At 42.9% G+C, this 15594-nt stretch overlaps 1 protein-coding gene across 1 annotated transcript in view; it reads left to right on the top strand.

Annotated features, from left to right (window-relative positions):
• The window catches only part of LOC126278964 (muscle-specific protein 300 kDa), a 1270985-nt gene that overhangs the window by 128612 nt on the left and 1126779 nt on the right, over positions 1-15594 (top strand). Inside the window, exon 2 of the mRNA XM_049979256.1 lies at positions 4311-4593. Within this exon, the coding sequence (XP_049835213.1) occupies positions 4315-4593 (279 nt within the window). The 5' untranslated portion in view covers positions 4311-4314. The remainder of the gene's footprint in view (positions 1-4310; positions 4594-15594) is intronic.

The following is a 15594-nucleotide window of genomic DNA, read 5'->3' as shown; positions in this document are numbered from 1 at the left end:
CTTTTAGTACAAAGAAAAAGTGAATAAACAAGCAAAAATAGACACTTGGGCAAAATTAATAAAGTCTGCAAATTTAAATATCAAAAGAGAGAGGAATAAATACAAATATTTCAAGAAAATAAAAGCAAAAACTAATAATCATAAAAAATCCATGCTCCCAGTCATGGCCATGACAACTTCTCTATTATGTATTACTGAAGATAAATATGGAACCTGTATACCAATAAATGTTTTATATTTTGTATTTAAACTTTCTTTTCTCTAATAATAAAGAAAGATTAAGTAATATAATAAATATATATCATACAAATATGTAATTTACTATAATAAGTAATTAATATAAAATAACTTTATATTAAGTTAAATATTTGGAAATTAAACAATTTATTCATTGATAAGTATGTAATTTACTATTATAATTAAAATAATTCATTACATTAATATAATAAGTTGTATTAAATAAAATAATTGTATATTTTATATTCAATTATAGTAATATAAAATATTTAATTACATATAATTATATATTTTATAATACAATAACCTATTTTAAGCTAAAAACATAAGTAGTTATAATCTTCAGTAAATATATAAATTAAAATAATCACTTAATATTAATAAAATAACCATATAATTATGTATTATTTAATTATATATGCCTGTAATTTAGTGGGTTACTTCTACTGCCTTTCTTGAATGTTGGTGTTACCTGTGGAAGTTTCCAGGCTTTGGGTACAGACCTTTCATCAAGTGAGCAATTGTATATGATTCTTAAGCATGGATCACTCCAGGCAAATGCCGGGATGGTTCCTCTGAAAGGGCACGGCTGACTTCCTTCCCCATCCTTCCCTAATCCGATGAGGCCGATGACCACGCTGTCTGGTCTCCTTATCCAAACAACCAACCAACTTAAGCATGGAGCTATTGCATCAGCATATTCTGATAGAGTCTGGACAGGAAGACAAGCTTTTATTAAGGGACAGAAATAGGTCAATCCAAAAATATTCGAACTTATATACACCCAGCGCTGGAGCTCCAGAGAGGGAATGCTTGCATCTCTGACTGGTAGCGGCGTAATCGTTCGTGTCAGCACCCTCGTGCTGCCGTGGCAGCTGTAGGAAACGTAGCGGCGTAACTGGCGGCGCGGGTGTTTCAAAGGGCCGATCGGATGGCGGCCGATACCTCACGGTCTATTAGTCGCAGACTACTATGTCATTAGCGGTCCATGCGGAGGCTGCCGTTAATGTCACAGTACATGTGGCAATGTTTTGAGTGGTGCCATGACCAGGAAACATGTTTTGGTGATGAATGACGTCGCATTGTGTTCAGCGACGAATCACGGTTCTCCACCACCTCAGACGACCACCATTGATAAGTATGGCGGTGACATATCTTGTAGGGGCCTGACTTTTTTATTGCTGGCTTTATGGTGTGTGGAGCCATTGGGTACGACTGGAGGCTGTGGTTGGTAGTGGTGGTTGAGAGAACTCTGACAGCCCAGCGGTACGTCAAGGACAACCTGCACCCTCATGTATTACCCCTCATACGAAGTGTTGTGGTGTCATTTTTTAACCGGACAAGGGTCGTCCCGGTAATCACTCGTCTCTATGATCTTCTTGCGTGATGTTGAGGCATTCCATTGGCCAGCAAGTTCCCCAGGTCTGTCCCTGACAGAGCATGTGTGTTACCAGCTCGGACGTCGACCCAGTGCCAGTGTCAGGATATCAAGGACCAGTTTTGGTAGTTGTGGGCCAGCTTGACGCCAAAACAGCTACATGACACTCTTCCCAACCGAATCATTGCACACATCCAGCTCAGAGGGGTTGTAATATAAGAACAACTGTTTTTTTTTCTTTTTCTTTAATCGAATTTTTATGCTGTTCACAAATTGCAGCACCACCTAAACTTTTCACGCTAATTAAAGCCGTAGAAGCATCGTCTTTTCGGAACGTACTTCTCACCAAAAAGCAGATCTGGTAACTGCAGCCTGAGGTTTTTGTTCATCCTACTATTTGAGTCTTTGTGGTAATATTTCCATAGAAACTTTCGTGCCCTAACAAAGATTTCTTTATTTCTAAGAAATTAGCAGTTCACAAACATTTTGCTTTACAAACGTTTTAATATATAGAAATATTTTATTAAATATTTTCATCACTTATTTTCCTCCATCCCATATGGACCGAATTTTCAAAAACACTGAAACATGAATTGTTTATTTCTTACAGAAAATCGAAATAAAAATTTCGATAGATTTAGCATCAAAAATGCCTTCACAGTGAAACATGTCCATAAAAAACGCTGGCCTAGTTCTACATTAATTATTCATTTTCAAAAAAAAAAATTCACCCAATGTTTCACCCTCTTTGGAGCTTAATATCCCAAAACGCTGAAACATGGTTTTTTTTCATTTCCAACCGAAAAGCCAAATACCAGTTGCAATACATTTAGCTTCAAAAATGCTTTTGTAATAAAATATTTCCATAAAATCTTTCAACACCTGCTTCACACTTTCGAACGTCCAAGAACACTGAAACACGTATTTTTTTTATTTTAACCTAGATGTCAAATACCAATTTTCATAGATGTATCTCATTATGCTTTAGTATCTATTCGATAATGATTGATTAAAAAAATAACTTCACCCCCTATTTTACCCCGTTACTGACTGTACACTACTGGCCATTAAAATTGCTGCACCAAGAAGAAATGCAGATGATAAACGGGTATTCATTGGACAAATATATTATACTAGAACTGAGATGTGATTACATTTTCACGCAATTTGGGTGCATAGATCCTGAGAAATTAGTACTCAGAACAATCACCTCTGGTCGTACTAACGGCCTTGATGCGCCTGGGCATTGAGTCAGACAGAGCTTGGATAGAGTGTACAGGTACAGCTGCCCATGAAGCTTCAACACGATACCACAGTTCATCAAGAATAGTGACCAGCGTATTGTGACGAGCCAGTTGCTTGGCCACCATTGTCCAGACGTTTTCAATTGGTCAGAGATCTGGAGAATGTGCTGGCCAGGGCAACAGTCGAACATTTTCTGTATCCAGAAAGGCTTGTACAGGAGCTGCAACGTCCGGTCGTGCATTATCCTGCGGAAATGTAGGGTTTCGCAGTGATCGAATGAAGGGTAGAGCCACGGGTCGTAACACATCTGAAATGTAACGTGCACTGTTCAAAGCGCCGTCATTGCGAGGAAGAGGTGACCGAGACGTGTAATCAATGGCGATGACGAAACCACGCTTCCAATGTGCGTTCAGCTCGATGTCGCCAAACGTGGATGCGACCATCATGATGCTGTAAGCAGAACCTGGATTCATCCGGAAAAATGACGTTTTGCCATTCGTGCACCCAGGTTCGTCGTTGAGTACACCATCGCAGGCGCTCCTGTCGGTGATGCAGCTATGGTCTCCGAGCTGATAGTCCATGCTGCTGCAAAAGTCGTCGAACTGTTCGTACAGATGGTTGTTGTCTTCGAAACGTCCCCATCTATTGACTCATGTATCGAGACGTGGCTGCACGATCCGTTAGAGGCATGCGGAGAAGATGCCTGTCATCTCGACTGCTGGTGATACGAGGCCGTTGGGATCCAGCACGGCGTTCCGTATTACCCTCCTGAACCCACCTATTTCATATTCTGCTGACAGTCATTGGATCTCGACCAATACGACGAGCAATGTCGCGATACGATAAGCCGCAATCGCGATAGGCTACAATCCGACCTTTATCAAAGTCGGAAGCGTGATGGTACGCATTTCTCCTCCTTACACGAGGCATCACAACAACGTGTCAGCAGGCAACGCCGGTCAGCTGCTGTATGTGTATGAGAAATCGGTTGGAAACTTTCGTCATGTCAGCACGTTGTAGGTGTCGCCATCGGCGCCAACCTTGTGTGAATGCTCTGAAAAGCTAATCATTTGGATATCACAGCATCTTCTTCCTGACGGTTAAATTTGTCGTCTGTAGCCCGTCATCTTCGTGGTGTAGCAATTTTAATGGCCAGTAGTGTATTTTTGATCGAGAAATCAAATACCACTTTTCAAAATTGTGTCAATAGTGCCATATTGTTAGAAACCCTTTCATCCCCTATTTCACCGCTTTAGCAGTGGAATTTCGAACAATGCCTTCTTGAACCACGCTTAAGGAGCAGAACACCCTCTCCAAATTCCAAGTCTCTACCGTTAGCGGTTTGGGCTGGGCGACGATCAGTCGACAGTTTGTACATGTCCTTTTATGTACAGAGATGAGAGCTTCCAGGTGTGGTGTGCTGACGCGCAGCCTCCGCGTGTGCCCGCAGGAGCATGGCGGGCCAGCCGCCGGGTCCGGGCCCGGGCCGCGGGTGGGCGCGCCCGCCGCACCCGGCGTCTCCGTTCCGGCCGGCGTCGCCGTACGGCCCCAGCCCGCCGTTCGCGCCGTCGCCCTCGCCGTACGGGCCGTCGCCGCCGCCGCCGGGGCTGCTGGTGCGCCGGCCCATGTCGCCCGCGCGGCTGCCGCCCAGCCCGGGGCCCTACCTGCCCTGTCCCAGGCCGCGGCCCCGCTGGGCCAGCCCGGGGCCCATGCCCTACAGGATGCCGCCGCAGGTCAGTACCACGACAGCCACTGTACGACACCGCACCACTGAACCTAAACATTCTTTTCCTTTCACCCTGAATTTTTTCCCACTCCTCAAACTTTGCTTCGTTGCCGCTATTGCTTCTTCTAGACTAAGCTGACACAAAGTCGTGGGATACCTTCTAGTATCGTGTCGGCCCTCCTTTGGCGTAGTGCAGCATCTCGAAGTGGCATGCACGCAACGAGTCGTTGGAAATCCCCTGCAGACATACATCTACATCTACATTTATACTCCGCAAGCCACCCAAAGATGAGTGGCGGAGAGCACTTCACGTGCCACTGTCATTACCTTCCTTTTCTGTTCCAGTCGCGTATGGTTCGCGGAAAGAACGACTGTCTGAAAGCCTCCTCTAATTTTACATTCGTGATCTCCTCGGGAGGTGTAAGTAGGGGGAAGCAATATATTCGATACCTCATCCAGAAACGCACCCTCTCGAAACTTGGACAGCAAGCTACACCGCGATGCAGCGCGCCTCTCTTGCAGAGCGTGCCACCTGAGTTTGCTAAACATCTCCGTAACGCTATCACGCTGTGACGAAACGCGCCGCTCTTCTTTGGATCTTCTCTATCGGCCCCGTCAACCCGACCTGGTACGAAGCCCACACTGATGAGCAACATTCAAGTATAAGTCGAACGAGTGTTTTGGAAGCCACCTCCTTTGTTGATCCACCACACCTTCTAAGGACTCTCCCAATGAATCTCAACCTGGCACCCGCCTTACCAACAATCAATTTTATATGATCATTCCACTTCAAATCGTTCCGCACGCACACTCCCAGATATTTTACAGAAAGGATCCTTCTTTCCATGTTTTCTCAATACATTACATTTGTCTACGTTAAGGGTCAGTTGCCACTCCCTGCACCAAGTGCCTATCCGGTGCAGATCTTCCTGCATTTCGCTACAATTTTCTAATGCTGCAACTTTTCTGTACCCTACAGCATCATCCGCGAAAAGCCGCATGGAACTTCCGACACTATCTACTAGGTCATTTATATATATTGTGAAAAGGAATGGTCCCATAACACTCCCCTGTGGCACTCCAGAGGTTACCTTAACGTCTGTAGACGTCTCTCCATTGATAACAACATGCTGCGTTCTGTTTGCTAAAAACTCTTCAATCTAGCCACACAGCTGGTCTGATATTCCGCAGGCTCTTACTTTGTTTATCAGGCGACAGTGCGGAACTGTAACGAACGCCTTCCGGAAGTCAAGGAAAATGGCGTTTACCTGGGAGCCTGTATGTAACATTTTCTTGGTCTCATGAACAAATAAAGCGAGTTGGGTCTCACACGATCGCTGTTTCCGGAATCCATGTTGATTCTTACAGCGTACATTCTGGGTTTCCAGAAATGACATGATACGTGAGCAAAAAACATGTTCTAAAATTCGACAACAGATTGATGTCAGAGACATAGGCCTATAGTTTTGCGCATCTGCTCGACGACCATTCTTGAAAACTGGAACTACCTATGCTCTTTTCCAATCATTTGGAACCTTGCGTTCCTCTAAAGACTTGCGGTACACGGCTGTTAGAAGGGGGGCAAGTTCTTTCGCGTACTCTGTGTAGAATCGAATTGCTATCCCGTCAGGTCCAGTGGACATTCCTCTGTTGAGTGATTTCAGTTGCTTTTCTATTCCTTGGACACTTATTTCGATGCAGCCAACATACTGAACACAGATATTGAACCATGCTGCGTCCATAGCCGTCCGTAATTGCGAGAGTGTGGCCGGTGCAGGATTTTGTGAACAAACTGACCTCTTGACTACGTCACATAAATCTTCGATGCGATTCATGTCGGGTGGTCTGGCTGAACAAATCGCTCGCTCCAGTTGTCCAGAAGGCTCTTCAGACCAGTATAAACTTTCGCCCGGTCAAATAGCCCATTGTCATCCATAAAAATACCATCGTTGTTCGGCAAGATGAAGTCAATGAACGGTTGCATAGGTCTCCAAGTAGCCAAACGTAACCATTTCTAGTCAATGATCGGTTCAGCTGGACCAGAGGACCCAATCCGTTCCACGTAAAAACAGACCACACCATTATGAAGTCACCACCAGGTTCCTCAGTGCCTTGTTGACAAGTTGGTCCACCGCTTCGTGGGGTCTGCGTCGCATTCAGTTCCTGCCATCAAGTCTTACCAAGAAATCGGGACTCATCTGAGAAGGACACAATTTTCCAGTCGTATAGTATCCAAACAGTATGGTCACAAGCCCAGGAGAGCTACTGCAGGCTATGTGCTGTTAGCGAAGATACTGCTGCCATAACCCATTAACGCCAGATTTTGCCGCACTGTCCTAATAAGGTCGTCATACGTCCCACATTGATTTCTACACTTATTTCACGCACTGTATGTTGTCTGTCAGCGCTGACAACTCTGCGCAAACGCCACTGCTCTCGGTCGTTAAGTGAAGGCAGTCGGTCGCTGCGTTGTCCGTGGTCAAACGTAATGCCTGAAATTTGGTATTCTCAACACACTCCTGGCGCTGTGGATCTCGGAATGTTAAATTTCCTAATAATTTCCGGAATGGAATCTCCCAAGCGTCTAGATTAACTATCATCCCCCGTTCAAAGTTTGTTAATTACCGTCGTGTGGCCATTATCACCTCAGAAACCTTTTCACATGAATCACTTGATTACAAATGACAACTCCACCAATACACTACCCTTTCATACCTTATATGCGCGATGCTACGGACACTATATCCGCAGATCGCTACCCCGCGACTTTAGTCACGTCAGAGTATATTCGTATGGAAAAATGAAATTTTACGACGGACTAGCACAATAGGCGACTACTGACACGAAAGTCGCCGCAGACATGCTGTCGTATAGTTTTTCCACTACTGAGATGGTTGCATGGGCACGATTCGAAAGCCAGTAAATTAAAATTTAAAAGAAAAGAACTGCCTCTTTGGTGCCTTCAACTTTCCTAAGGCTACACTATCGTCGTCTCCTGGTATGTGTGCCAGAAAGAAGAAACTTCTACGACAATCACACTCATGTACAGAGGAGCAATGACATAGGTTAGAAGTAGTGTGGGCATGACAAAGGCGTTTCCAGTAAAAGTAGGGTTACATCAAGGGTCTGCGCTTTGTCCCTACCTCTTTGACCTGATTATGGATGTGCTGGTGAACGATGTGAAGAAAGAAGCGCCGTGGAATATAATGTTTGCAGATGATGTGGTTTTTTGTGAGCAGAGCATCGACAGACTTGAGGAAAAGCTGGAGGATTGGAGGAAGGCACTAGAAGAAAGAGGGATGAAAATTTTCAGGACAAAGTCAGAATATTTAGCACTGAAGGATGTGAAGATGAGGTCTTGCAAGATCCAGGATGATGAGCTGAAATAGGTCTGCAAATTTAAATACCTGGGGTCGTACATACAGAAGGACAGAGGACTGGAAAGCGAGATGCAACACCGAATAAATTGCGGTTGGAACAACTGGAGGAAAATGAGTGGAGTGCTGTGTGACAAGAAGGCGAGCATTGGGTTGAATGGGGAAGTGTACAAGCCGGTGGTAAGGCCTGCTATGATATATGGGGCAGAGACATGGCCAATCAAGTAGCCCAGGGAAGGAAGATGGAAGTGGTGGAAATGAGGATGCTGAGGTGGATGTGTGGGGTAACAAGGAAGGACAGGATTAGAAATGAATTTGTTAGAGGAGCTGTGAAAGTGGGACCCATGGGAAAAAAGATACAAGAGACCAGACTAAGGTGGTACAGACACTTACAGAGAAAAGGGGAAGAGTATATCGCAAACAGAGTTGAAGATATAAAGATTGAAGGAGCGAGAAGGAGAGGAAGACCGAAGATGAGGTGGAAGGATAAGATATCCGGGGACCTAAGGAAGAAATGATGGAAGAAGGAAGAGGCAATGGAGAGAGAACTATGGAGGCGAAGGATCCAGAAGAGCAACGCCGACCCTACGTGACGTGGGACAAGGCGACGATACAGAAGAAGAAGAAGAAGAAGAAGAAGAAGAAGAAGAAAGATGTGTCTTGCTCAAGAAGTTCACGACTAACTTGTAGTCAGACACTCCACTTTTCTTTTATTGTTATAACGATTACCTTACATTTATCGATTTAAAGGAACAATGGACAGAGTGCTGTAAGGCACAGAGAGGTCCACGACAATGATTCGTTGTCACGGGAAAACTTGAGATGGTGTTGGTTCGTATCGGAAAATATTCATTGAAAAACGCGCGTCAAGTTACAAATGGAAAGCACTCTACGACAAGAGAAGAAATCTGTAAGAGCAATGCTGAAGCAACGATTACAATCCTACCATAAACATTGTGTGAAATTAATTGAGCTCGATGATTTTGAACCCCAATCTATCTTCACAAAGCACTGAGACTAGTGACGATCTTCACTTTGATTAATTGCTATGAGCTTCACATAAGGAGTATTTCTTCATTTAGATAAATATTCAGTTCAGAATCCTCTACCACTTGTACAATTTGGTCAATAAATGACATAAAATCGTTACTCGAGTTAGCGATCATTGTTATTAGTCAAAATAAATGTCGATCTTAATCGCTACTTTTTTTTTTTGTAGTTATACATATTTACACAAGAATGCGCTTCAGCCACAGACATCTTCAGAAATTGTCAGATTAGAAACAGAACAAATCAGAAGTAGGAAGTATATTTAACATTGGCTAATAATTATACAATCCGAGCTTAACGTAAATTTTAGCTCTACTGTAAAGTAAGTGAATTTTTTGTAAAACTGACGATATTATTACAATGTACAAAAGAAAAGTAGATTGGAGATCTCCTTCGAAAAGACAGAGTTCATGACCAGCGTAAGTGCTATCGTATAAATGGATACCAGGCGACATAGCGCAGTGATTGGCGCATTGGGCTCGCATTCGGGAGGACGACGGTTCAGACTCGCGCCTAGCCATTCAGGTTTAGGTTTTCGGTGATATCCCTAAGTCACTCCAGGAAAACGCCGAAATGGTTCCTTTGAAAGGGCACTGCCGATTTCCTTCCCCACAATTCTTGATACAATCTGAGCTTGTACTCCGTCTATAATGACCTCGATGTCGAAAGGGTCGTTATAACCAATCTTCCTTCCTTTGTTTCAGGATTTGGTTGCATCAAACCTTGTTCCAAAATTTTTCTTAGTGAATTCATTTCGGAGAACATAGAGAGAAGAGATAACCAAGGCTCACATTATTAAAAGCAGCATACAGGACTACTACTGAAATCTACAAGGGATATAATAGCATAAATGCCAAATCCGTTTACATTACCTTTATTGAGCCACCGGTTTATTATGCTACAGAGACATTCACACTAGATCAGAAAGTCCTATTCAACATACTGGTGTTCAGAGGACGCTGATTTATCAGGAAGATATTAGGACCTAGTGGAACATCAGGAGCAATATGGAAGTGCATCAGTTAACTGAACTCGTAAGTGATGTCATACGGAAACGACGCCAAGTTTTACAGGCACGTAAAAAGCATGCACTCAAACAAATTGACAAAGGGGATTCTGATAAAAATTGAAAGTATAGCCTGTGACATTTCTATAAGTGTAGCTGTGGAAAATAAGTCTAAAAAAAAGGCAACTTACTTATAAGGTCTTAAAAAACCAGTTTTAAGATGTGAATATAGGTTCAAATGGTTCAAATGGCTCTGAGCACTATGGGACTTAACTTCTAAGGTCATCAGTCCCCTAGAACTTAGAACTACTTAAACCTAACTAACCTGAGGACATCACACACATCCATGCTCGAGGCAGGATTCGAACCTGCGACCGTAGCGGTCACGAGGTTCCAGACTGTAGCGCCTAGAACCGCCCGGACATCCCGGCCGGCAGATGAATCTAGGAATATACTTCAACACTCTACGTATTGCTCCCGTAGGTATCTTGAGGACAAGGGTAGATTAACTACAGAGCGCGCAAAGGAATTGAAGCAATCATTCTTTCTGTGCTCCATACGTAAATGGAAAGGGAAGAAGCCCCAGCAACTGATGCAGTTGAAAGTGCCCTCTGCCAGGCGTTTCACAGTTATTTGCAGTATATGGATTTAGATGCAGCTGCAGATGAGAAACTCCATTCACACTATGCGTTTGCCAGATACATAGACAAAATCAGTGAATATCTAGCCCAGTCTGGCAATGCTCAGGACTACACACAGAAATAATATTGAGAAATGAGTGACAGGAGTGAAGAAGAAATTCTTCGATTAACCGATACAGCAGATATGCCAGCACATGAAAATTTCTGGCAAAAGAGAAGGGAAGTCGGCCAAGTACTAACGTACTAAAAAAAGCAAGTACGTTAAAATACTAACATGAAAAATCAAAATTATAACTGTAGACGCTGTTGTCAGCACCACCTCGTGGCTGCTGTGTTTACCTGTGGTGCTGACCCTGGAAGTGCAGCCATATCCGTCGCTGCCCGCGGCCGACACACACTATGGACGTCAGGCATGCAACTCTCGAGCCAGCCAGCCCCTTTCGCAGCACTGCTACACTAGTAAGACTTGGCAGACGTCAAAATAAGTTTAATCTGAAATCAGTTTGTTCGTAAGGCACGCTCTATTTTGCCGTGAACTCCATTTCTTCTAGTATATTTAAGGAGTGGCTTTTTAGGTATCTTACGTAAAACTTCCAAATTATCTTGTACAATGTTGATTGTCAAAGTACGCAGACTACACGAATTGCACTCTCGACGTGACTTATCCACTCCCTTCCCAACCACCTCCCGTCCTCCCTCTTCCTTCAGTCACGGTCACATATGGCACACCGGTAACGATTCGTCAGACAAACTATTCACCGGGTTCGTCTTGAAGTGACTTATCCTTATGAAAGCACACTGCTTGCGTCGTTCTACTGCAGAAAAATCAACACATATCGAGAATTGCGATATCGGCAGTATACAGTTTCTCTCTTTCCTCACTTCACCCCTCACATGTTTCTCTGATGCTTCATAATCGGTGAGTTTTCCTTTATTCTACCTAACAGCACATTTGGTACTTCATGTTGCTATCTTCTGCATCAAACCCGTAACTTAACACACTTCTTCAGCCGCAATTTTGTTGGTGGTTTCCGCGTTGTCAGAACTCGTTGAACGGAATATCTAACACACGCTGTTTAATAGTGCATAAGAAATTAATCTAATTTCGAAATACTTTCATCACCATGCTCAGCAATCAACGTCTGAGAAGATACGTGATTCGCAGTCGAAGTTCTCGTCATTACGCACACCTATCAACTTTGAACAATCACATTAGTCTACGTCGTTTCCCCCGTGCCCTCGTTTTGAAGATGATATAGCTTGCCGCGTTGTTGTTGTTATTGTAGCTGTTGTTGCTGCTGTTGTCGTTGTCGGCTTCAGTCCGAAGATTCGTTTGATGCATCGCCTGAGGCCAGTCTATCCTGTGCAATCCTCTTCGTCTCTCCATAACAACTATATTCTACATCCATTTTCATATGCTTGATTTATTCGAGCCTTCTTCTCACTCTACAGCTTCTACCCCCTCGCCTCCACCACCACCAAAATGATGATTTCTTGATGTCCTTCTCTTACGCAAGTTGTGACAAAATTATTTCTCCCGAATTAGATTCATTACTTTCTAGTTAATTATTTGATCTACTCACCTAATATTCATTATCCTCCAGTAGCATCACAGTTCAAAAGCTTCTCATCTTGTCTATACTGCTTATCGTCCACGTTTCACTTCCACAAAAAGCTGCACTCCAGCCAAATAGCTTAAAAAAATACTTTCCAACACTTAAATTCATATTCAATGTTAACAAATTTCTCTTTTTCAGAAAACACTTTTCTCCCAGTCTGCAATTTATATATTTTTTACTTCGGCCTTCTTTAGTTATTTTCCTGCTGAAAGTACCCAACTCACATAGGTTTTTTTCGTTGTGCCTTTGTCCAGCCGGCTCAACATGGTTATTTACGGTTTTACCATGGTTAGTTTGACGAGGTGACCGAATGCCATTCCTGTCTTCACATTTTTAGCGTATCATTTCCTTATCTAATACCTTCAGTAACGCCTGATTTAGCTCCGCTTCATCCAATTACCATTGTTTTACCTTTGTTGATATCCATCTTATAGCTTATGCAATCCGTTCAACCAATTTTGTAATATCTTCGCCGTCTCACAGAATAACAGTGTTTTCGACAACCTTCAAAACTTTCATTTCTTCTTCCTCACGTGTAATTCCTTTTTCAAATTTCGCCTTCTTTTCCTATACTGCTCGTTCAAATTTCAGATTAAACAAATTCAGGAACAAACTGCAATTATATCTAAGTCCATTCACAACTGCGGCTTCCATTTCATGTTCTTAGACTGTTAGAACTGCAGTCCGGTTTCTGTACAAGTATTCACACCCTGTATTTTAGCCCCACTACTTGATGAATTTCGCAAAATTCATTCCACCCAACAGTGTCAAAAGCTTTCTCTAAATCTACAAATACTATAAACGAAGGATTGGCTTTCTTCGGTCTTTCAAGATAAATCATAGTGTCAGTATTGCCTCGCCTGTTTCTACATTTCTCCGGAATCAGAACTGATCGTCCCCGAGGCGCCTGCTACGAATCTTTGTCGTGTACTGATTTATTTTTCTTTTGTTTATACCGCCTATTTACAGCAGCGAGTAAAGTCACACGGAGCCTCCCTTACACCATATATGACACGTATTCGTCATAGATAATCTGTACGCAAAGTCTAACGCTATGTCAAGAGATTATTTTGTCGCTTTAAATTATGAATGTGAAGAGAATTCAAAGTTTAAATGAACTGTGCCTTAGGAAAAGGAATGTGAAAGTGCGAAGAAACGGGTGAAACTAACCGGACTTTGGTTAAGATTAAAGATTATCTGCTTCTACATCTATACTCCGCAAGCAACCTTACGGTGCATGGCGGTGGGTACTTTGTCTACCACAGTCACTTCCCCCCTTTTCCTGTTCCAGACGCATGTGGTTCGCAGTAGAATGATTGCTGGTAAGCCTCAGTGTCGGATCGAATCTCTGCAATTTTATCTTAATGATGGTATAGGCGAGATGTATCCAGGAAAAAACAATATATTCGGTGAGTCTCGCAACTGCAACAGTAGATCATAGCGTGATGCAAAACGCCACTCTTGCCAAGTCTGGCACTGAAGTTGGCTGAGCATCTCCGTCACACTTTCGCGCTCACTACATGAACATGTAACGAAACGTGCTGCCCTTCTTTGGAACTTTTCTATTTCCACTATCATTCCTATCTGGTGCGATCCCGGAGTGACGAGCAATATTCAACTATTGGTCGAACAAGTGTTTTGTGAGTAACTTCCTTTGTCGATGGACTACATTTCCTGAAGATTCTACCAATGAATATCAGTCTGGTAACTGCCTTACTCGTGATTATTTAATGTGACCTTTCCACTTCAAATCGGTGCGTATGCACACTCTTAGATATTTTATGAAAGTAATGCTACCGGTGATCGCTCTGTGATTTTGTGATAGTTCAGTAAAGGATCATTATGTCTGTGTATTAGCAATACCTTAAATTTCCTAATGAAGAGGATCAATTGCCTCTCCCTGGACCAAGTGTCGATCCTCTGCTGGTTTTTCTGCATTTCTCTACAATTTTACAGCATCGCGACTTCATTGTGTAGAACAACATCATCAGATGAGCGATCCAAGGAACTTACGACGTCATCTACAAGGTCATTTATCTGTATTGTGAAAAGTAGTGGTTCTATAACACTCCACTGGGGCACGCTCGAAGTTACTTTTACGTTTGAAGACTTCTCTCCATTCAGACTGACATGTAGTGCTCTGTGTGGTAGAATCTCTTCAATCCAGTCACACAGCTGAGCTGATATTCCGTAAGCTCATATTTGGTTCATTGGACGAAAGTCCAAGGAACATGGAATCTACCTGGTCGCCTTTACCTGCTGCTTTCTGGGTCTCGTAGGTGATCATTGTTTTGGAAACAATGGAGGAGATTTTCTGTTCCCAGAAATATCACCATACGCGACCATGAAACATGTTCCAAAATTCTTCAACAGACGGACCTCATGGATATGGGTCTGTAGTCCTGTGCGTCTATTCGACGACCCTACTTGAAAACGGGAATGAATCGCGCTGTTTCTAATCATTAGCAATGCTTCCCTCGGTACACTACTGCTGGAAGAGGGCAAGTTCTTTCGCATACTTCTCTGAGCGATTTGTTGCTTTTCTATCCCTTGGTCTCTTATTTCTGAATCTGTCAATTCATCGCTCGTGAGACGATTTAAAGGTGGGGCCATGGTGCAGTCTTCCTCTGTGAAACAGTTTTGGAAAAAGACGTTCAGTATTTCGGCCTTCTCTACTTTTCTGTGTCATTCTCTTATTCATTGCCATTATCTGAACAGCTGATTTCTGTCCGTTTACTGATTTAACACAAGACCAGTTCTTCTTAGGATTTTCTGTCGTATTTGTAGATAAACTTTTACTTCCGTATTCGTTAAATGCATAGCCCTCCTTACGTTAATTTTAGGTTGGTTAAGTTTTTGTTGTCTTTGAGGCTTCGGCTACGTTCAAGTTTGCAGTGAAGCTCTTTTTGCTTTCGTAGCAGCTTCTTGAAACGGCTGTCAAACCACGATGAGTCTTTCCCATTCCTCACAATTATGCTCGGTAAATACTTATTCAAATAGCGTTGCACAATGCTCCTGAACTTTGTTTATTGATGCTCAGCATTTTCGGTGCATCAGATGAAGATTTCTTGTAGACCTGTCAGGTGAACTTAAAATCTGTCTCTTGTCGTTCTTGCTAAACAGAAAGGCCTTTATATTAGTTTTTGACACAAACGGTATATCGGCCAAACAGGACACATTCGTCACATTCGAAGAAGAAAGTTTGTTACATGTATATATGTCAAAAGCTTATCTCATTTGTGTAGTAGCCTGTCAATGTAGCTAGATATCCGGCGACTACGCCGAGGGCCGTTCAAGAAGTAATGCGACACTTTT

The sequence above is a fragment of the Schistocerca gregaria genome, chromosome 6, assembly GCF_023897955.1.
Source record: "Schistocerca gregaria isolate iqSchGreg1 chromosome 6, iqSchGreg1.2, whole genome shotgun sequence".
Lineage (NCBI taxonomy): Eukaryota > Metazoa > Arthropoda > Insecta > Orthoptera > Acrididae > Schistocerca > Schistocerca gregaria.
Note: the sequence above shows the minus strand (reverse complement) of the source record. Positions and strands in the feature narration are given on the sequence as shown.